Raw genomic sequence first — 22,183 nt, 5'->3', positions numbered from 1 at the left:
TGCTAAACTCATATGTTTGTGTTCCAGGTAAAACTACCATGAGGAGGGGTGGAATTTCCCACATCACCCACATGCCGTCCAGTTATTTCGCAGGTATAAACATCAGGTAAAACATATTTATTGAGCTTGACACGTACGCGCTCACCCAGTTAAATATTTTACAGGGACAATAAGGAGGAGGAAGGATTAACACATGTAGGAGTGTGGTTGATGAAAGAAAGATATATAGAAAGATGCACATGAATGAAGAGGATGGTTCTTCTTCTGTTAGAACGTAAGTGAGAGCATTATGTATGAGGTGGTGAGAATCTATGGGCAAACTTGCACAGCATGATGCCCTTACTACATACTGAACCCAGTTATGTGTCGTTTCAGCTTTCCCCTTTTTTTACTGACAGTTGAACTCGCATATCTTTCTGTTCTGTGTGAGTTTATGCAGTAAAAATGCAAATGTTCTTCTTTTTATTACATTCAAACAATTTTTTTCTTTAAAAAAAGGGGGGGAGGGGGGGCATGTGTTCTTGAAATCAGCATCTGAACACTATTCAGCTGGACATAGCAGGGAATCCTTAGAAAAAAGAGAGTCTGGTACAGCAAGCATTCAAAATGTCACACATGCCATTTTAAGTACAGTCCACTGATTCTGACAAATGGCAATAACTCACTCATTGACTCAGAAACTAGAGCGTGTTGATGAATAGATAAGAAGAATCGAAAATAATCTGGCATCAGATAGCCTCTTTCAGAATCACGCATGGATCTTGTATATCTGCGCATTATACAGAAACTGCTGATGCATCCATACATAAATAAAGATGATGTTGCAGCTGACCAGATACTTATTTTACCCCTTTATAAGATTTGTCGATTAGGCCCATATAAAAGTAACGACATTATCATAAAAAACAATCTAAAGCCACTTGTCACCTGTATGTGAGGAAGCTCCGGGCTGCTTCAGGTACAGCAGTGAGTTTACTGGAAATAGCCTCGTTTACAATAGGAGCAGATGATGAAACACAAAAGGTAATTCACATATATTCATATATAAATTATCTGAGGACTATTTAAATATATTATGTCGGTTAGTATTATCTTTTTTTTTTTCTTTTTTTTTCTGGGTACCTAGAAAAATCATAATCAGAAACTGGATGAGGCGTGGCCACACGCGGCGCGGACGCCAAATCGCTGTGCAGGTATTCTCTCACACTATCTTTCCTCACTTTGACGGTACACCCCTTGCCCGTCCCTATTCGTGAACCCCATTTACATTCAGCCCACAGACTCACGGCAAGTAAAAGGGATGGTGGAAAGAGAGGGTGGCGACAGAGGGTCTTTTCCAAGACCGGTGCGTCTTTGCCAGTTCGCGGCGTGCGAAGATCTCCATGACCTAGATTGACTGGTGAGTCGTTTTTAATTTGTCGGGAAGCTTACCGCATGGGTTTCATTGCGGCAGACAGACAGAGAGACTGGTCTTTATTCCGAACAACGTTTTATAATTAAATTTGCGCACACACTTCTCCGATCTGAGAAATATATAAGACATTACCTGCACAGGTTACATGGTATGTATTATGCAAACTTTCTAGTGTTCAGAAGTGTTGTGTACAGAATGCAATAAGCTGCTGGAGTAAAGCGCTGGCAAATGTGAGCAAGCGCTACAGATCCAAGCGAGCACAAGATGCAGTGCAAATGTAACTACAGTGGTTCACACAACTTCTGACTACATACTATCACTACAGATGTGTGAACTTGGATTTATACAAACTGTTTATTCCATCAATCCAGAAGATGTTGAACACGAAATAGGCATGTGTTCAATAGGACGCATGGTCAAGCACTTCCGTCAGCATCCACCCAAACCTTCATGGACAGGTGTATAACTCGTTGATATCTAGGTTAATTTTGGAAGAATATTTACATGGAGACAACAGCAGGGTAATAGGATCAGATCTAATTTTGCATCATTTTAAATTAGTGTCCTGATAGATAGATGTTTTAAAAACAACAAGCGCCTTATTCGTGTAAATCAGTGCGCAGGAAAGTGATTGAATATATAATTGTTTTCCCCTCCGGATTCAAAGGATGACAAAGGTTATGAACAAAGCCCCGTGGACCACACAGACTCAAGCTAAATCATTTCCCCTGTTGAGTGATCTTGAAATCATTGACTTAGCATCAGTTCTACAGTTTCATTAAGCCACCACAAACATAGATTTCTCCTTGTGTAGTGGCATGCACCTGACTCTTTTGTCTTGTTTTAGTTTGTGAGCACTCAGCTGATATAATGAAGTCTGAGTTTGTCTTTCCCGGGTTTATTGTTCAGTCTTTTTGTCAGCATATTCCCCTATCCCTTTATCCTCGGTTTCCCCTGTTGTTCCTCTGAGGAGCTTTGGTTGTCTTTTTTTCCCCCGCACCATTGTGAGTCATGCTTTAGTTTGTGTGTGTGTACTATATTGTAATCCTAGATTAGTTTTTGTGGATTTTACTGTTTTGTGCTGTTTCCTCAGTTATCTGTTACTGCGCTCCTTTGCCAGTATCTCTAATTTTTGAGTTTCACTTCCCCGTCCTGATTGTCTGATTGCCGTCACCTGTCTCTCCCGCATCAGCCTTCTTTTCTCATCATGTCATCCGTGTATTCCCCTGTGATTTCTGATTCTATTTCTAGTATTTATTTGATTCCCTCTTTGGCAATTGTCAGGTTTCTTATTTGCTTATCTGTCAGACTTAACGTCAGCCAAAAATAATAATACACAGTCTATGATTGTGACACTTCACAGTGAAGAACACTGAAAACCAGCAAGATGAACGGAACAGTTGGGACCATCCAACATTATTCCCATACTGTGTGAGAGACATGGGAAATATCAAATAATATCAAAGCATTTTAAACAGCACTTTTTCCAAGATGCGAGTAATAAAATGAAAACGCAAGACTAAAAGGAGATAGAAAAATATATAATTAAGGGGGCATTAAAATCACACATCAAATCTGATGAATGAAATATTCAAGCTGAAAACAAAATGATGTCAGTGGAAACCAAATGAAAATCAGTTTGAACATTTTTCAAGTGTTCTTGTTTTTGAGCAGTTCAAGATTGCACAACTGGCTGACCTATGTTTAAATCTATATGCGTCTTATTCATAACTTCTGCCAAAATTTGGTTCCTGGGTTGCGTTACTGTTGAACTGGGTTGCTGAGAGCTTATAAATCAGACTTAATAAAAATTGCATCATTAGCCTTTTTTCCTGGATATAAATCGAAATAGAAATGATGAAGGGCGCAGGACAAGCTTGATGGCATAACTAATAATGGAAGCCCAGTAAAGAAGTGCACAAATCTTTGTCCAAAAAGGAAATAAAACCTACGTGAAAGATGAGCCAGCTCATAGATAGTGAGAGTGTGAAAGCAGTAAGTCTTTGTTTCTTTAATATTCTTCTTAATCTGTATCTAGTGGGGTTAAAAAAAAATCTTTATAAACATCCATCCATCCATCCATTCGCTACCGCTTATCCTTTTCAGGGTAAACAATTACCTGAAAATTTCACCCCTCATCAGTTTTTTATTAATGGAGCATGCTCACATCATTCGTGTGCCTAATTACAGTTTACATTATAACAGTGTAAACGTTGGTTAAACAAATTGGAAAGGTGTGTCTGACTGATATCATTAAATCTTCCAAACAATACAGGTGGCAGTGTGTGCTGTGGATTTCTTGGGGTTTATCCACTATGAGAGGATTTCCTTGTACTCTGAAGTGGGGCTTAGTATAAGGTTTAGAGCAGCAATTAAAATACCATAAGATAAACAGCGATAGCTTCCAGTTACTATATTAGGCAGGGACGTGAAAAGGACAATGTTTTAACTCAGCCGTGACTTTCAGTGACCTTTATGTTTCTTTAGTTACCTTGTCACAAACTGATGCCATGGTTGGTCACATATTACGGTTATTGCTCAATATTTAGCTCATAACTTCCTGGTAAAGCAAGCGTCTGTGGAGTGAAACAAGCCTTCTTACATTTCCATGTCACAATTAGACCTGTGGACCTGTCCAAACAGGCTCTTGTTGGCAACTGCGTCCTAATGCTGATTGCACTGTGCTATTTACTTTTACAGAATAATTAAGAGTGATAAGTAATTTTTAGGTTTCATTTTTACTACTCAAAGTTTATTGTGCCCTCACCTTGAACGTGTTTGTCATCTGGTACCTGTTTGTAAAAACAAGATGAACAATTCAGGTGAAGAGATATTTGGCAAAACTCCAGGGATCTAGTTCAACAAGGAAAAGTTGACTGTGCACAATAGAAACCTTTATTGTTCAGCATTTCAGTGGGTGACATTGTGTGTAAATTCCCATGTCTTTCAAGGAAGGGGACCAAAGCCTGACACAACTGTAGAATGATAAGCCCCAACACGTTGACAACAATCTTGCTGTGACCCGTTCACAGTTTACTTCATGTCAATGGAAAAGTGTCTGGCAATCGAAACCATTTTCATTTCTGTCATAGTTTATGTCGTTTTCTTTTTCATTCTTTCCATTTGTAAACTATTTGTCGTCTTCACTTTATTTCCTCCACCCGCTCTCTGCGCATGGCTGTGCCTGTCACTGTGTCCAATGGTCTGACTTCACTCTCAGGCTGGTCTGTGCACCACTTTCAATACCCCGTGGTGTTGGCCATTGTAAATGCAGCCAGTTGCTATTTTAGACACAGGCTCTATTGAGGGGTGGGAGTAGGGGGTGGTGGAGGGTGGGGGGTTATTGAGCAGGGATTGCCTTAATACCCCAAAGAAAGTTTGCCCATCACCCCCTCATTTGCTTTCTGTCACAGTCGTCTTTTTCTTTCCCCTCCAGCACACAGGATTGGTGAGATCAATCAGCCCAAAGTTCGTCACTGCATCCAGAGAAAAGCATTAGCTTCTTCAGTGTCCACACAGCACAAAACCAGATCTGCATTTCCTACGCTTGTGGATGAGAAGGAGAAATGTTGTCTCAAGTCTGTTTGTGCTGCCTGTTCTTCAGCAGGGGCTTTTATAGCTGCCGCTGGACGGAGTCAAGTAGTCAAAGGAGAAAGGTAGTTTTAATGTCTGTTTTCTTCTTATGATAAGTCAGTTTTTCTTTATCTCTCTACAGGAGTGTGTAATGTTTAAATAACCATGTTTTATTTGATTTTTTTAGGGTTTTTTTGTTTGGTTTATTTCCATTCAGCATAACCTTTATAAATCCCAGTAATCCGGGATTAAAATTTTTGCCTGACTGAAATCCGAAATATAAAATGCTGCTTTATGAACTGTTGCTTTGTGAACCTGATACTTTTATTGCAAAACAGTCATTGACAAATTGTTAGGAAATATAAACACAATAACCGACGTGGTGATTGCATTAAAAAAAAATTCATTTATGTGCCAAGAGAAACAAACAAACTCACAGGCCCTAACAAGCTATGTACTTATATGAAAGGGAATAGGAGGATGCAGGAGCTCTGTAAATCTGTGAGGGAAATGACACTTGAGGTGTGCTGTTGGTGGCGATGGTGGTGGTTGGGAGGCGGTGGTGGGGGCGCTGGGGTTGTTTGCGCCGAGTTCTCACGACACAGTGCGGGCAAAGCACTCAACCAATTATGAAAAAATGTTGGATTTGTTCCATTGGTCTCACTTTGAGCTTCTATTGGAATTTGTGCACACATCGACACGCACGGGGATAGCTCTCTGGACAACTACACAATTTTTTTAAGGCTACAAAAATGTAATCAATTTTCCTCCTTTTCTTTTCATTTCAGTGCAGATGGTTGTCGCTCTTAGTTGTCACTTTGATGTCTCTGCTTTCCCTGTGCTGGTTGTATATTTGTTTTGCCATCTCTAATGACCAACAGAATGTTAATGAGTGAGTGATCACACACACACACACACACACACACACACACACACACACACACACACACACACACACACTGAATATTTATTTGTCTTTGTTGATGTCCTTCATTCTTTTATCTATGTGCTTCACCCTTATCAGGGTAATATTCAGAACACTGAAGACGTGGCTAAACTACTTCCTGGTAGTGGTGATCATTTCTGCAGTGCTGGCCAGCTACTGTATCCTGCTGCTGGTAAGAATACAGTTTTGTCCGTTTACCACACAGGGGAACCAAATCTTGCTCCACATTCAAAGATCATTAAACCTAAGAATGAGAAGCCGCCATTTTTAAAATGTTCTCCAATGATTACAGCTCTTTGCCTTGATCCAAGTTGCCTTAGAGGAGCAACTCCACTTACACTGGCTTCATAAGGTAAGCATGCAAACATTTACCTGTCCAGTCTATAGTTTTATTAAAATCGTCTAATGTTATATTTGCTTTCTGCTTTTTTCCCCCCCTTTTTCCTGCACAGATCATTTTCTGCTTTTGTGTAATATTCATCACAGCTTTGGCTTCAGGAGTAAGCATAAAGGGGAGGGAAGAATGGCCAACAGTTCTTACTCTACTCCAGGTAGAGTTAGAGTACAGAAACTTTTTAGTTTTTTTTTTTTTTTTTAAATGGCTCTAAGTGGTGTGAGAATATCACATGTGTTTGATGTCTGTGTCAACCTCTTGGCAGGCCACGGCTCCCTTCCTGCAGTTTGGTGCTGTTGGAGCGTTGACTCTGCTAAGCCCGTTTGTCTTTCATCGCTTCCACTTGGCCAAAACACGTATGTGTCAGACCTAGTTTCGGCATACACACAGACACGATTCAAAGGCAATTACATAATCCTTTTATATACACACTATTGTATCAAACCTAATTACAGGGCTAACACTGGAAACAAATGTACTGGTGAACTTTGAAGCTGAGGTTCATCTGGCAGTCACTGGAAAACTGATTCTGCATGATGAGCATTAGTTCAATACACAAGAAAGATATACAAATGTATAAATATACATTTATAAATCTATATATTTAAATATAATAAAAGTCAATTCCTGCAGGGGGGAAATAAATAAAAAGGGCTTCTTTACAAATTCACGCTTGGAGCATTTTAAATATTTAAAGATTATTGTCTGACTTGTGTTTATTCCAGGATCTAAGATGGTCATTGCAGGGATGTTTCTAGTGGTCTCAGCAGCCATCTTCCTGTGTCCCCTGCTCATCCACTCTCCTTGTCTAATAGAAGTGCAGGAACTACCTGAAAAACCAAAACTTATCGGCCACAGAGGCGCGCCGATGGTGAGCGTCCTGTTTTACTTGGCACCACCCTGCAAATAAACATTATAATTATAGAGTGATGACATTACACCTTTGGATAGAGCTGCTATTGTTGACAGATTGCAGTCATGTTCAAGTTTTTCAGTTGATTAAAACAAGTTTAAAGAACGTTTAAAAACGCAGTTCAGTTCTTTGAGAAATATTTAATGCTAATATTATAAGCACAATCCATTTTCATATATTGTCAAATATAAAAAAGTAGACTGTCCCTGGCTCAGGTGTGAGCAAAGGTCCAGTCATGTGACGTCCTCATATGCCACGCTACTGTGCCCTTGTTAGTTTGCTTTGCTGCTGGGTCAATAATAAGCTCCATTTAACACTGCATACGGGGGTTGTCTGTGCTCACACCGCTTTGGGGTAGGAAGGGCACTTAAGCACATCAGTGTGTCTCACCCATCTGTCCTCCCTGTGTTCAGCTGGCCCCAGAGAACACCATCATGTCGTTCAACAGAAGCCTCAAGTGCGGCGTGATAGCCTTTGAAACGGACGTGCAGCTCAGGTACAATGACAATGATTTACGCTTAGGAGGACTCACAGTTGCTTTCTTGAAAGAGGAATGTGTTTTTGCTTTTAGTTCGGTTTTTCATGCGCACAAATATGAGACAAATGTATCACCGTGGATTACAGTCCTGCAAGTGGGGGCATGTCATTCTACTAATCACCTCAAATGTAGCAGTGATCTTTATAAGCATGCTGTTTGGTTCTTGGGAAACATAACTAACTATTTATTACATTTTTAGAACATTATTTTCATCATTATTATTGTTGTCTTCACTGATAAATATGAAAAACTGATTATTTTGACTTCACAGATACTAAAATTTGTTTAACTCTTGCTTAAATTTAGTCGAGATAGAAAACCTTTCTTGATGCATGACCATGGACCTGACTTCTTGCTGAGAACGACAAATGTTAAAGACAAGTTTAACGGCTCCTCATTCAATAAGAGCACTGACCTAACCTTCGAACAATTACGGACTCTAAACGCAGGAGAACAATTCCTCAAGGTAGTAATTGTGCTTTGATTTATGCGTGAGCGCACATTTGCCCGCAGAGCTTTATGTATTATCATGTGTCAGACTAAAGAAACGTGAAATTATCTGGCTTTGCAGAATGATCCTTACAGCACAGTGTCCCTGCTCTCAGAAGAGGAGAAAGAAACAGCCAGGACACAGGTCATACCCTCCTTGCTAGACCTTCTTGAATTTGCGACACAGCACAATACCTCAGTGATATTTGACCTGAAAAATAAAGAAACAGAAGAAATTGACACAAATGACACAGTAAATATCACCTTAGAGTTTGGCATTCCTCAAAGTCTGGTAAGTCTACTCACTTGTATCAATTGTGGGATTCAAGCATTTCACAATCAAGCATATTTTTAAGAGTTTTCTTTCTCCTTTTCATAGATTCTTTGGCTTCCTTCTAAAGAACGAGAAGTTGTAAAGAAGCAGGCCCCAGACTTTATCCAGGTTTATGAAAATGAAACGGATTTGGAAAAAAATAACGGGAGCCACCTAAATGTGAAATACAGCGAAATAAAAATGAAAAACATCAGGTAAGAAATAAATAGGTGGGTAAGAAATCTCAATATTATCTACAGTACATGTTGGTGCCAGGGGCCATGCACAGCAGTGTGTTAATTAAAGCTGCGTGTAGCATGCTGAGACACAGCTCTGACACTTAATATAGGGGCGTAGGATTGGCCTCCAGGATACAAGATTCAAATAATGTCCCAACCCAGGTGTTCTGTTCAATGGCTTAGCAAAATAACCATAAGAAATAAAAGGGAGGGGGCCTAAAGAATGAAATGCAGTGTAGCAACATGTTTTAAGAAGTCGCTGAAGCGCTTCACTGAGTGCAAAACAAACTCACCGTGGCGTGGCCTTGCTACATGTCTCGCAAAATAAAACTATTCCTGGGTGGCACAATTAATGAATATATATATTACAGTCTACGCTCATGTATACACTCATCTAAAGAGTTTTGAGAAAGCTGAATAAATAAGCAGAGAAGCACAGTGAATGGGGGTGCCTCCACATGGGTGCACTGCATTGTAACAGTTAACATTCAATCATGTCTAAAGATGCTGAGCAGTCCCATTTAAATATGATTATGTAACAAGAGAGCAAGAGTGGCATATAATGATTGGGCATTAGTTTGACATACAAGGAGTCAGAGGTGACTGAGAACGCCTGTGCAGGACGTGTTCAGACTGTTTCTGCAAAAACAGCCTGTTTGTAATTACAAAGGGAGTGATGTTACAGCAGGTTTGCAGAGCTTAAACCTCTAATCACAAAGATAAATGGTCACCGAAGCATTTAATTGGTTTTGGTTGACAGGTATTAGCGATACAGTTAAATGAATCATGCTTCACCATATTGAGAAGTGCACATTTGTCATACATCAAAAGACTTTTACAAGGAAGGGTCAATGAGTAATCACTTTTATCCTCTGCTGAAGCATTCTGGGTAGAAGTGGACTTTTCCAGGATGGCACTGCTCCAAAGATTAAGGCTTAAGCTATCACTGAGTAGCTCAAGTATCAAATGGGAATCCTAAGATATAGCCACCAGATTTTATTTATGATCTATGAGAGATGTTGGATGTTTTTCATGCAGTTCTCCAGTCATCTCCGGAGACTTTAAGAGTTAACTTTCCTACCTCATCCATGCATTTACCAATATGCACATGCATAGCAATCGATACCCGTCTTACAGTTTCACATATTTCTCCGTGCTTCTTTTAAGTGCTCTGTAATCTCTCAAAATTCTTCTTGTTCACTTCTAAACGATGTGCTTGTCTTCGTATTTGACAGCGACCTTCGCAAACGAAACATTACAGTGAACCTGTACGTGGTTAATGAGCGCTGGCTGTTCTCTATGCTGTGGTGTGCAGGAGCCAGCTCTGTCACTACCAACGCCTGCCACCTCCTAAAAGAAATGGAGCGCCCTGACTGGGTCATGGTGAGCAATGCAGTAGCTGGGCGTTTTACTGTTTATTTCATTATGATGCAAGAAATATTATCATTTCAAGATTTTGGATGTGGCGCTCACATCTTCGTCGCAGTGTTTCCCAGGATTTGTGACACACTTTGAACATGCTTGTGTTTCAGCCACGCTCTACATACCTGATAACATGGATTTTAGTGGATATATCATCTGCTCTTGTGATGATGGCACTCTTTCACTGGTAAGAACAGAGGTTTAGTCTACAAATTTGTATAAAAATGAGGAGGAAAGTTAACAAGCTGACTAACCAATGTCTCTCTTCCACATAGGACAAAACACAGTCTTTGCCATAATGCAGGTACTGTATCAATATCATGGGTTTTTTGCCATTGAATATTTGAAATTTAAGTTTAAAAAATAAAATGATGATCACTGGTTATCTTCCCCTTTATTGGCAAACCTATAAAACAAACATTTGCAACAGCAGATAGAATGTAAAAAAAAATCCCTGGCATGGTTTTGCTGAAAGTGAAACACAAAGGAAAGCACCATTATAAAACCATCAAAAGCAAATAGAAAGTATATCACATGATAGCTAAAAAAAAGTTGTTTTCATAACCTGACAGCTTGAATGTTCTATTTTATAACAGTTAACAGATCACATAATAATGTATCCCTTGTTTGTTGTGACAGATGGACCGAGCAATGACAATGAGCTGGAAGTCTTCCTCACCAGGCTACCCTGACAGCCTTCAGCTGCAGATGTTTCAGTCTTGAAGCTCACAATCGCAGCCTTTTCTGCACTAACACCGGGGTTTGGACCTAAATCGGGAGGACAGCAAGTTAATGTGAACTGACACGCACTGTTTTATAAAATTATGCAGGCCATAATGTTGTTGTTGTTTTTTTTACATATCAGTATGATGCCAGTATACACAGTTTTGGTGTGTGGGGGTGTGTGTGTTTGACAATGAGAGAGAAAACTAGTTACACAGGTTTATCTTTCGTTGGTTTTTTTTAAATACTTGTTTGTTCTTTTGCTACTACTGACAGTTTGATGAAACTATATGACATGGTGTGTAGATCTGAATTACCTTTTGCATTTTATTACATTGATTTGTATCCAATGAGTAAAAAAAAACAAACTACTGCATTAAATAAACATTTGTAATCTGAGCCAACGTTAATAAAACTATATTTTTTATGGTAACTTGTGTCGCTTTATTTCCGCATCTACTGAACACGAAGGTAAAAATTTTAATTTTGAATAAACAGGTGACATATCGAAAAAATCGTTTTAACAACTGTGATTTATATTTAATAAAATCAGCACATTAGAAAAGCTGTTAAAGTTGGACACAGATAGTTGTGGCTGGAGCATTAAGAATGAACTGTTTATATAACGGAGGTGCTTCATACCAGCTCCATCTCAGACTTTACAGGCCTCAGTTAGCATGTTAAATGTTAAAGTTTGTGACAGTAATGAACAAGTATGGCTTGTTTGCAAGGGCTGGCACGGGAAAGACTTGATTATGTACAAAGAACATGTTAGCAGGACTTAGATCTGTAAATTTGCATCTAAAAAAACAAAAGACACTGCGAGAAATCACCTTTGGACAGATCAGGCCAAAGTGGAGATGATTGGCCACAATGCACACAGGTCCATGTTTGATGAAAACCAGCGTACACCTCATACCAACTGTCAAGCACGGTGGCGGAGAGGTGATAATTTGGGTTTATTTTGTAGCCCAAGACCTGAGCTCCTTGTAGTCATTGAGTGGACCATAAATTCCTATATACATCAATGTGTCTGACAGCTAAAGCTGGGCCAAAACTGGGTCACACAACAGGGTAATGATCACAAGCATAGCAGCAAATCTACAACAGAATATCTGAAAAAGAAAAGCAAAAGTGTTTCAGAGGCCCAGTTAAAGTTCGAACCTAAACCTGACTGAAATGCTGCGACGGGAACTTAAGAGAGCTGCTGAATGAACCCATCTCTAACGTTTCCAACCATGCTGCAAGAGACCGATAAAGTCAGATATAATGCTTCAGTGTTTTATCTCAAGCAGTTTTTTTTTTTCATTAAATAATGACAGTGTAGCATGCCCTAGGGTCTGTCCACCTAATTTAAAAAATGGATCATTTCTATTATGTCCTGACATGTAAAGCCATAGAGCTGACAGCTGGTGTACTTTCTTTCTAACGTGACTGAATCTGATCAATAGATTATATTTTGAACAGTTGAAATGTTTCTCTGAGGTCTTCCTGTTTTCCACCTGCCCAGTAGCTCTATTTTCCGCACCCTGAATAACTCTTCTCTGCACATGTCCAAAACACGTCTGCATAGTGTACTTTTCCTTTAATGACGGACTCCCAGCACCACCTTATCGCACCACAAGATGGCAACAACTACAAAAAAATCGAGAAACAGGCGACTTACCAGATAAACATGCAACGAGAGACAAAAACGGCTTAAGTAACACGCTGATCATTACTAGTGATGTCATGTGCTGAAGCTATCTGCAGGTGTCAGTGTTTAAAGCGTTAATACTGACAGTGCGAATGGGGCCGCTATGGCCGGACCGGTGGGCCTTCTCCACGGAGGCGAGGCGTGTGTGAGAGAGGGGAGGAGGAACGTGAACATGTCACGCTCTGGAGCCGTTTTGCCCCCCCAAAAAAGAAAACTTCTGGAAAAGTTGACATGAAGTAAACAGTCTTTGCTTTTTCACATCTTAACCTCAGTCAGTGGGTGTGGACCACACTGCGGACCGCTGCAGCGACACTTCAGACAGACTGCGAGTGTCAGCGACTGGATTTAAAAAAAAATCTGTTGTGAGGAAGGAGCGACAGTCCCGGTTATAAAATTATCCGAAACTATCGCAGTTATTATTCTTGCTTCTTAAACCCTCAAAACACCCCGAAATTATAACTTATGTGACTTTTCAAGTCGGCCACATGATGGTGCATAAATATGGTGAGTACCGTTCATGTAACGTTATATCTTTTTTTTCCCCACGTGTCACATTTTTTCTTATATACTCGGGTAAAGTTAAAGTTTTTAGGTTAATGCCAGCTCATTACGCCATCAAAGTTATTGCACGGCTTTTCAACGTCCCACGAACCTCCGCTGTAATCCCCTCGAGAAACCAGACTGTTGTTTTAGCCCTCAGGGAATGAGAAAGTTAAGAGTAAGTGGAAATTGTCAGCTTCCGTGCTGTTGGTATTATTATTGTTGTTGTTGTTGTTTTCTGAGATGTTATTCTCCTACTCGATCATAATGTTCAGGATTAGGTAGGAAACTGTGAAGTAGTAGATTTACCTTCGTGATGTGCATCAACTCTGCATTCTGTGCTCCTCACCACCCACCGGGTTCAACAACCAGCTGCACAGTCCTGATGGGAAAGAGAGAAATGCCTTTAAAGTGCTCTGCAGGAGACTATAACAGGCAGCAGCAGTGATACGTTTAGTTTAAAAAAAGGAGAAATCTTCCGTATTTTATTATTTATTTAAATTCTTATAACAGTGTGTGTCTGTGCAAAGAAAAGCAGTAGTGGCAGTATTGTTGGCTACATGTATTTACATTTAATAATAGTTTAATTAGAGCTAAAATAAAGAGGTAAGTTTAGAGTAGTCAGGAATTTTTGTATGAACTGATTAATTGCTGACATTTTTGAAAATTGCAACTCCACGAATGTCTTTTTCTAGCCTCTCAAATGGGATACAGGTTCATAACACTGTTATTTCATTTCCCCTGTCTCTATGTAGCTTTGCTGCTGCTGTTGTTCTGAGACATGTATTTATTTTGTGAGGCAGACACAGCTAGGGCAGTGAGGCTGCTCAAGCAGTACCAGTCCAACCTGACCAGTCCAGAGGAACAGGCCTTGAAGACCAGCGTGGGCAAAGTGTCTTCCATCTTGGGCAGCCAGCTGTTTCAAGCCCTTCTCGGTAAGCTTGTTTTGAAGAAGAGAGTCTTTCGAAACTTTTCCCTCTAGCTTATGTTGCATCAGACCTTTCTCAGGATGTCCTTTCCAAACAACGCTTCCTCTTCATGTGTCTATCTTCTTAAGAATGGGAGGTATTTTTTTTCTTGATCTCCTTTAATTTACTGTGCGCTGTTGCCACACACTATCAGTATTAGATTTAGTGCAGCTGGTATAGTTTGATTTGCGTGGCCGTGTGATTGGCTGAAGGCTGACACAGGATGGAGACGGGGTCAGGTTGTATTAATTTGTATGGGAAGTTAACTGAGTCTAAATGTTTCCCAATTAAGTCTTATGAAAGAGGCCTTTCAGTCTGCCTCACAAAGGTTTGCTGTTTAACCACCTCTGTAGCATACTCGGATTGTAATAAAATCCCATTAAAGCCACGCTCAACTCAGTCTATCTATAGACTGTGCTGTTATAAACTCTGACCTGTCACACTGTTGAAACACAATTCCTCCTTTCAGTTTTACAAAAATAGGCACATTTATGTCTCATAAAACTGTATCAGCAGGGTATAGATCATAAAGTCAGAAAACTTTATTCACTTTAGCCAGAAGCAAATGTAACTGCTTCTGGCTAAAGTGTTTGCTAATAGTGAATCATGAGTTAATGTTAGTTGTAACCAGCTACACCTCCATGACAAGCTGAGTGTGGTGTGTTTTGTGTTTTTGGAAATGAGCCTGTGTGAACCTTATCCTCACTTCCTTTTAGAGCAGATAAGGCACATTACTTCAGTTTAGCAAATGGTTGAGTGGTCCTTCTAATTACCACAGCCATGTTATAATGATGCTTGCCCCTGGGTCTGCTATTGCTTCTGCTGACCCACTGCTGCTTCTTTGCTGGGGATCTAAGGGGGGAAGGGCGGCTATGACTCGGGCAGCAGTTAAAAATGATACGGTGTGGCTCGTTTTGCTAATGATGTATACTGAAGGGAGTTTAAGGTATACTTTCTTGTGCTGACTGATGAACCCTTTAAACATAAAGATAAAATGTATTGCTCTTTTTGCGTCTTGTCAAAGGTAAGGGGCTCATTATAGAGACTAATTTGTTGTACCTCATCACCCAGAGTCCACATTTTAAGACCAAATGAGTTGTTAAGTCTCATTTGAATGGTTTCTAAAAATGTAGGCTGGAGCAAATGGTGGATAGAACCATAAAAATGTGACTGAGTTTGCATGAATGGTTTAGGAAGTAGAGAATTTAAAAAAGAATATGTAGTCCCTCATTTTCAGAGGCTCAATTTGCACTGTGAAGCTCTGTGGGATTGGCAGCATTTGCAGCATTTGATTGGATCTGAGCAGAGAGTGTAGCCCTGTATACTGAAGAATTCATCCTTCTGCTTCTATCAGGAGTCACATCATCAGTAAACACCAGTGACCTGGTTTCACTGGCAACCATACATGCCCATGCCATAAAATTGCTTCAATCATGTGTGTCCGATGACGTGATTTGCTTTGGATTAGGAGTTGTTTCTCTCCTTATGCATACTTTTCTATTCCCATCATTTTGGCACAAGGTAATCTTCATTCATTCATCTCCTAAGATTTTCTCAGCAGGCTCTTTTAGGTGATTCCTGGACAGGTCTAATTTCCTCTTCTTGTTCTTGGGTTTGCATCTTGTTGTAAACTCTTTGCATTTCCATTCATGAAGGCATCTAACGATTGCATATATTAATAATGATACACGCACCTTATCAAGAGTTTTCTTGACTTGGTTAGATGTTGTGTCACTTGCACTGACATCTCCTTGGACCTTGTGTTTAAAATTGTAGTGAAAAGCTATAAAATACAAATTCAGTCCACCATTGAGGTGTACAAAAGTAAAACTAGAATGTTTGTGTCTTTCTCCAACAAATCATGGATCTAAATGTAACCGGTGTTGCCTTTATGTGCTGTTAAGTCAATCACAACGTGTAACACATGAAGAAAAGCAATTGAAATACTTGCTTTTAATCTGATGCACTGATTGCAAGAAGTCTATCATGCTTGTGCTGACGATAACCTCTGAAATTGTCTGTAGATACTGATGTTTTCTTGAGTCTCAAAAGATTTTTTTATCCATACTCACTGAGTTTAGGGATTAAAAGTTTATTGCACTTTGGTGCAGGCTTAAATATGCAGTTGGGGTTTTTTCATCACAATGAAATAACTGTTGATTGCACAGTTTAGTGGCTTTATATTAATGACACCACTGGTTTGCATCGAGGCTACAATGTTGCAAGCCTTAGTGCTCTTTACTCGTTTTGTTCCCTACTGAAGATCAGCCTGTAGCTGCTGGGTGGAGGTTTAGTATCATTCAGGGTTCTTCTCTACCTTTGGATTAGCATGCTGTCTGTGCAGATGTTTGCAAAGAGCTAATGTTGTGCTAGCAACATCAGCTTTTTTGGTTCTTTTCCTGCACCTTGGCTCATGTGATGAGTCACATGATCAACAGTAGTTCAACGACCCTCTTAAGAGACAACGCCAAGTAGGGTTTACCTGGGACTCTCCACCATTTGGTTGTTGGAACTGAAGAAGCATCTTCACGAAACTTAAAGAAATCCAGTCACTTTCTTTCCAAGCTCTTTAAATTATTATGAACTGAACGACATAATGAAACTACTTCTGTCCTGAATGCAGTTTGCACTTTACAGTTGTGCTGCTACCATTCCACGCTACCATAAATGGTAATGTGATTACAGTAATGTGTTACTTTGTACTGGATAGATGTCACCCTTTTGTTAGAATGCTAACCAAAGCTATTGAACTTGGTTAACTTGTTAAAAAAATCACCCTAAAGTTGAGAGAGAAAGTCACCAAAAAACCCCATGTGGTTACTGACCATTTCTCCAGGTATTAGTGGACATTTGACCATGCACTGTTTTAATGTAATCAACCTGAAATCAGATCTAATGTATTTTATTATTTATTGAGGTGAGGGAGACTCGGAGAGGATTAGCTTTCAGGATTCCAAACATTCCTCGCAAAGAATGTTCAATCAGGGCCGAGCCTGAGGCCGACAGGAAAATAAATAGCTCTAGGCTCCCATGCGAGCCTCTTCCAGGCCGTCCTGGCTCTCTGGACCATCTGCACAATGTGTGAGGGTAGAAGAAGTAGAAGAGCCGTCTGGTCGCTGTGTCTCAGGTGAATGGTTGAAGAAGACTGGCCCCTCATTCAACATGTGGTTCTCATCAGTGCAGGCGGAGTGGAAGAGCAGCCGGTTCATAGCACTAATAGGAATACAGTGCAGTATAAACATTACTCATCCTCTTATCCGCTCCTGTTGTGTTTGCCTTCACATGCTCAGGGCCATGTGAACTGGTTCATATGGGCCATTTAGTCTAATGGTGGGAGGAAATTTTCTGGAGCAGGGACTGTGTTGTTCAGAAGAGATGAAAGACCTGAGTCTGAAAATCTGCCATTTTCAGACTCTAAAGAAATTGATGCATAGTAAAGTATTCTGTCTTTACAGTTTCTTTAACTTTGATACTCTGCGGGAAGTAAAGAGGTGTTGCACGTCCCGTGGGAAGGTTCAGCGTTCATCCATTTGGATGTCAGCATGGCTGCACAGTCACAAACAAAGGTTGCCTTAACTGCGCATCTACCCTTTTGTTCCAACGTACAAACATACAGTGGGGAGCACGGGGTGCTGCTCGCTGTGAGTTGGGGCAAACATACAGGCCGACACACTTTCAATTACAGTGGAGCCTAAATTCCTGGGGAATATTTCATTTAAACAGCGACAAGGGAGGGAATTGTTTGCCCTGCCTTAAAACCGTGACCTAGTTTTCTGTCAATGTGTTGCTCTGGTGAGCAGTGGGTTGCTCATCATCATGTAAAGAACCAGGGGCACTGTCTTTTTTTGTTTGTGATTCAACCAGGCAGGAAGTACAGAGATGATGTCAGTCTAATTAAATAGGTACATGACAAAAAGAAGAGGCCTGCAATGCACCGATCATGCATGCAGATATTTTGGAGGACTGTGGATGAGGGGGGAAATGCGGGAAAACCCCCTTAAACTGTGACAAAAAAAGCTTTCGACCAGACGCCCCAAAATAGACCCAGAAATCGGTCCTGTGAAAGAGACTTCTGGTCTGGATTGTGTGTTGTGTTTTATGGTCAGGAATTTATGTGGTCTGTGAGGGTTGGAACAGTTCAACGATTTCTTTTTTAACTTTGTTTGGAAGGTCGCTGAAGTGGAAAAAAGCGAAAGCCCTGTACGAAGTGTGTCTGTGAATCCTGATCTCAGAACACTTCAAGATGTGATTGAGCACCTTTCTCTCACTTGTTAACTCTGCCAAAAATAGATGAGTGATGTAATTAGAAGTGTTAGCTGTGTGAAAACAAGCCAGGTGTCCAAGATGCAGCTGAAGCATGGCCTGCAAAACTTAACTAAACTAATATTTTTCAAGATTTAATCAAGGTTGAACTTACCGGTACTTTTCTTAAATACATAGACAGGTGGACATTCGTTAGTTTGTGCTCCTACATTTTGAAGCCTCAAGTTGAGTGTTTTGGCCTTAACCATCTACCATAATCATAAACTATGTCAAAACTATAAAAGGACTCGCTGAGGTTTTCAATCAAGGCAGCAGCATAGCTATTTTCTCTTAGAATGTACCCATTCAAGCTGATATCTGCAACCAGTTGTCCCTTGTCGACCATTAGAAAGAATGCACTACAGAAAAGGAGTTTAAGTCTGCTGTTCCTAATGGTGGACAGAATGGTTTGCTCCTTAGAAAGGGTGGGGGAGGAGGCCGGTGAAGCTGCTGCTCACCTCAGGGTCTCAGCAGGGGCTTCGGGCCTCATTTTCTCTTGATTGTTCACCTTTGTCTAAAGTTTATTTATGCTTTAATGCACCTAGCCCATCTTAAAATTGAGGCAAAAGACAATACATGTAAAGATGAGCTTGAGTTCAAATTAAACTGCCGTAAGATTGAAGGCTGCTATTAGAATCAGAATCAGAGAAACTTTATTAATCCCAAAGGGAAATTGAGTTTTAGAATATCAGGATCCTCCAGCTTGAGTTAGTGTCAAAAGAGTAACACTGAGCCATTTTCTGTGCCTCCTTAACAAAGTCAAGAAGGTACTACTGGTCCTTCTGTTGTTCCTCATCTCTCTTCTTCATTGTGAGTAAGACTATTGGTCTATTCCTTCGGTTTCAGGAAACTGAAGCAGAGACCTTCTTTCATTTTTGTGCTTCCATTGCTGTTGCTTTGCATTAGCCAAAGTATCTTTGGTCTCTTCCATTTCACTACAAGCTGGTTGATAAGGCACAAGAGGCTTGTGCAGCTCCCTCAACTGAAGATAGCATCATATACGACAAATTTAAAGGTACCAGAGTTGGTACCCGAGGCTGCTCTCTTGTAAAATGAAGAGAACCTCTTTTCAAACAATTTTTAAGTTTGCTTTGACAGATGGGATGTACCAAGCAAAGTTACTGGCTTTCAAACACTAAGTGAGCTGATGTTGTTTGAACAGTTCGAGAGCTGTGTCTCAGAGCAGATTGTGCTACATTTGAATGAATAAAATGTAACCACCCTACAGCAGGCTAAAGTTCTGCTGCAGAAATTTGCCTTGACCTACAAGAGTATTTGTGTGAGTAAATGTGAAAGATCCAACTGTGAGCATACGTAGAAAAATGCTGCATTTTAGCCCCAATAAGCTAAAGGTGGTCCACCAAGTCCAAAGCCAGAGAAACAATGTTACTACTGTCATAAAGCAGGGCATGCCTTTGCTGTCTGTCTGTCTCTCAATCGTAAAAGCAGCAACCTCAGCAAACAAGGCAAGTAAAAGCTGTTGATAAAAAAAGGGAATTCTTCTGAGAGCCTTTGTTGAGCTAGATGAACCAGATGATTGCTTTAAACCATGCATCTTTGCCGGATCTGTGTCATTGACAGGATCAGTAGTCAGGAAAAATATTAAGCAATACTGGCGGCTCAGTCTCTCGGATCTTTTTCCACCTGGCGCAGAGACTTCCTGTAATCTAAGCTCCTCAGTAAGAATTATAGTGATGGCTTTGCATTAGTTTTACGTTTCAGATTTGACTTTATTTAAAAAGTAATTGACTCCATTTAGCATTTGTATACATTTTAATGTTGAAATCCAAAAGTATTAATACACAATAACTTCAAACTATTTGATATTTGTAAATAAGCAGCCTGATATTCCTGTGTCACCTGATTGTCCTATACCTGCAACTCCTAAAATCCTGTGTGCAGATGTCAGTAAAGTTGTGGTTTCAGTACTTCAGCATCTATCTAGCTCTGTAGAACTGGAGCAGGAACACAAGTGGAGTTACACTTTTTTTTTTTAATATTAATTAACACTTAAGCTGTTTCTGTGCAGTTTGGCACACAGTCTGTCTATTAGTTAAAGGTACTGTGGCTGTATCTTCAAGGGAAGAAAAAAACATGAATGTGTGAGAGACAGTACTGGAAAGAAAGATGAGCGAATATGTTAGAAAGCTGAGTACTGCTCAGGAAGTGACATTTGATAACCCTATAAAATTTAGACTTTTGCCTTGAGTAATTTATGTTTGTTTGGGTTTTTGTGTCACAGTAGATCTCTACACGACCTGCTGCTTAGATATTTGGTTATTTTATGTCATGAGGCGTCTTCAAAATAAAACGATTGTGTGTATTTTTGTCAAAGATTGTGTGAGAATAATATACAAGTGCATGAACAAGTAGGCCTTTTACAGCTCACAGTAAAAGTCTATCCTAGCTTGTGCATGGCAGCCTGTGGTGTCCAATGTCTCTGTGAGGTTAGGTCAAAGGTCAGGTGGTAGTCTTCAGTTTGAATTTAAGCTGATGACTATCTTTAGCTTCACTTCCTAAATTCCATCTTTAGATTAGCTTTATACAGCTAAAAGGTAGAAAGTGGCATAGCTGCCTGCTATATAAAGTCAACAAATGATTCTTTACCTTCATAAACATCTATTTCGAATAAAACGCAACAGAAATGAATAGTTTTATTCAGTTATATAAATATTCATTAAGAAACATATTCAGATCAGAACAGATTCCATTGAATTTTATGTTTTACATTACACTGATGTATAAAATTAATTGGAAAATTGACATGGAAAATATTCATGCCCTTTTTGGGCTTGAATATTTTTTGAGTACAGCAGTAGCTCGCACTAACCAGATGCTTTATTGGGGTATACCTTGATAGTACCAGGTTGGACTCCCTTTTGCCTTCAGAACTCACAAGGTTCAACAAGGTTGGGGAACATCTATCAGAGCTTTTGGTCCATATTGACCATACATACATGATGTCAGTCTCCTGTTCCACCACATCGCAATGAATTGAAACCTGATGACCGTGGAAGCCGATTGTGCTTTGTTATGTTCAGGTTAGGAGGATACCACTGATACAAGACGTGTTGTTTATGACAAATTCTCACCCAGCAACATTTTCCAATATTCTTTTCTGTTTCTTTGTAGCTGACAGGAGTGGCCCCAGCTGTGATCCTCTGCTGTTGTATCTACTTCAAGGTTCAACATGTTGTGTGTTCAGAGGTGCAGTTCTGCATACTTTGTTTGTAACAAGTTTTGTTTGAGTTATTGTTGTCTTTCTAGCGGCTCCAAGGAGTCTGACAATTCTTGTTTGACCTCTGACATAAACAAGGCATTCTCACCCAGAGAACTGCAGCTCGCTGGATATTTTCCCCGTTTCGGACTATAAACCCTAGAGATAGCTGTGCACAAAAATCTTCGTAGATCAGCAGTTTCTAAAACACCCAGACCAGCAGACACAGATGCAAAGCAAAATTCTTTACTATAAGAGTTGATCTTGTATTGGATTTAGACTTTTCAGGTAGAGAGAAGTCACTTTTAAATAAAAATTTTGCTCAACCATCAGTAACAATAAATTTTCAGCAACTACTCTGTGTGGGGATATGAGGATACCTTTTTTTTTTTTTTTCAAATGATTGTCTTTAGGCATTTTTTTCTTTTATTGGACAGTGACCTGGAAGACTGGAAAACAAGCAGTCAGAGGCGGGGTGTAAAATGCAGTCGGTTTC

At 39.9% G+C, this 22,183-nt stretch overlaps 2 protein-coding genes and 1 long non-coding RNA gene across 6 annotated transcripts in view; 2 read left to right on the top strand and 1 right to left on the bottom strand.

Moving 5' to 3' along the window:
* The first annotated feature begins 1,197 nt into the window (after positions 1–1,197).
* gdpd2 (glycerophosphodiester phosphodiesterase domain containing 2) lies at positions 1,198–11,397 on the top strand. The gene is made up of 16 exons (XM_082506348.1): positions 1,198–1,399; positions 4,851–5,070; positions 5,776–5,879; positions 6,012–6,105; positions 6,226–6,285; positions 6,386–6,484; positions 6,593–6,683; positions 7,053–7,198; positions 7,654–7,736; positions 8,085–8,244; positions 8,350–8,559; positions 8,647–8,795; positions 10,055–10,202; positions 10,352–10,428; positions 10,517–10,545; positions 10,881–11,397. The coding sequence occupies exons 2-16, from the start codon at positions 4,981–4,983 to the stop codon at positions 10,931–10,933; spliced, it is 1,593 nt and encodes a 530-aa protein (XP_082362474.1). The 5' UTR covers positions 1,198–1,399; positions 4,851–4,980; the 3' UTR covers positions 10,934–11,397.
* On the bottom strand, positions 10,920–14,131 carry LOC309689733. The gene is made up of 3 exons (XR_014271512.1): positions 14,048–14,131; positions 13,510–13,582; positions 10,920–11,009 (listed from the first exon to the last, which is right to left on the bottom strand). It is a non-coding gene; the product is annotated as an uncharacterized lncRNA (long non-coding RNA).
* The window catches only part of dlg3 (discs, large homolog 3), an 81,677-nt gene continuing 72,244 nt past the window's right edge, over positions 12,751–22,183 (top strand). For 2 of the 4 annotated variants that reach the window (XM_082506301.1, XM_082506300.1), the window contains exons 1-2: positions 12,754–13,164; positions 14,004–14,135. In XM_082506301.1, the coding sequence (XP_082362427.1) occupies positions 13,146–13,164; positions 14,004–14,135 (151 nt within the window). In that variant the 5' untranslated portion in view covers positions 12,754–13,145. Of the gene's footprint in view, positions 13,165–14,003; positions 14,136–22,183 lie in introns of all 4 variants that reach the window. The other 2 variants (XM_082506298.1, XM_082506299.1) reach the window with 2 other exon arrangements.

Source organism: Aulonocara stuartgranti (genome assembly GCF_965226115.1).
Source record: "Aulonocara stuartgranti genome assembly, chromosome: 2".
Classification (NCBI taxonomy): Eukaryota; Metazoa; Chordata; class Actinopteri; order Cichliformes; family Cichlidae; genus Aulonocara; species Aulonocara stuartgranti.
This window is presented reverse-complemented; position numbering and strand designations above follow the sequence as displayed.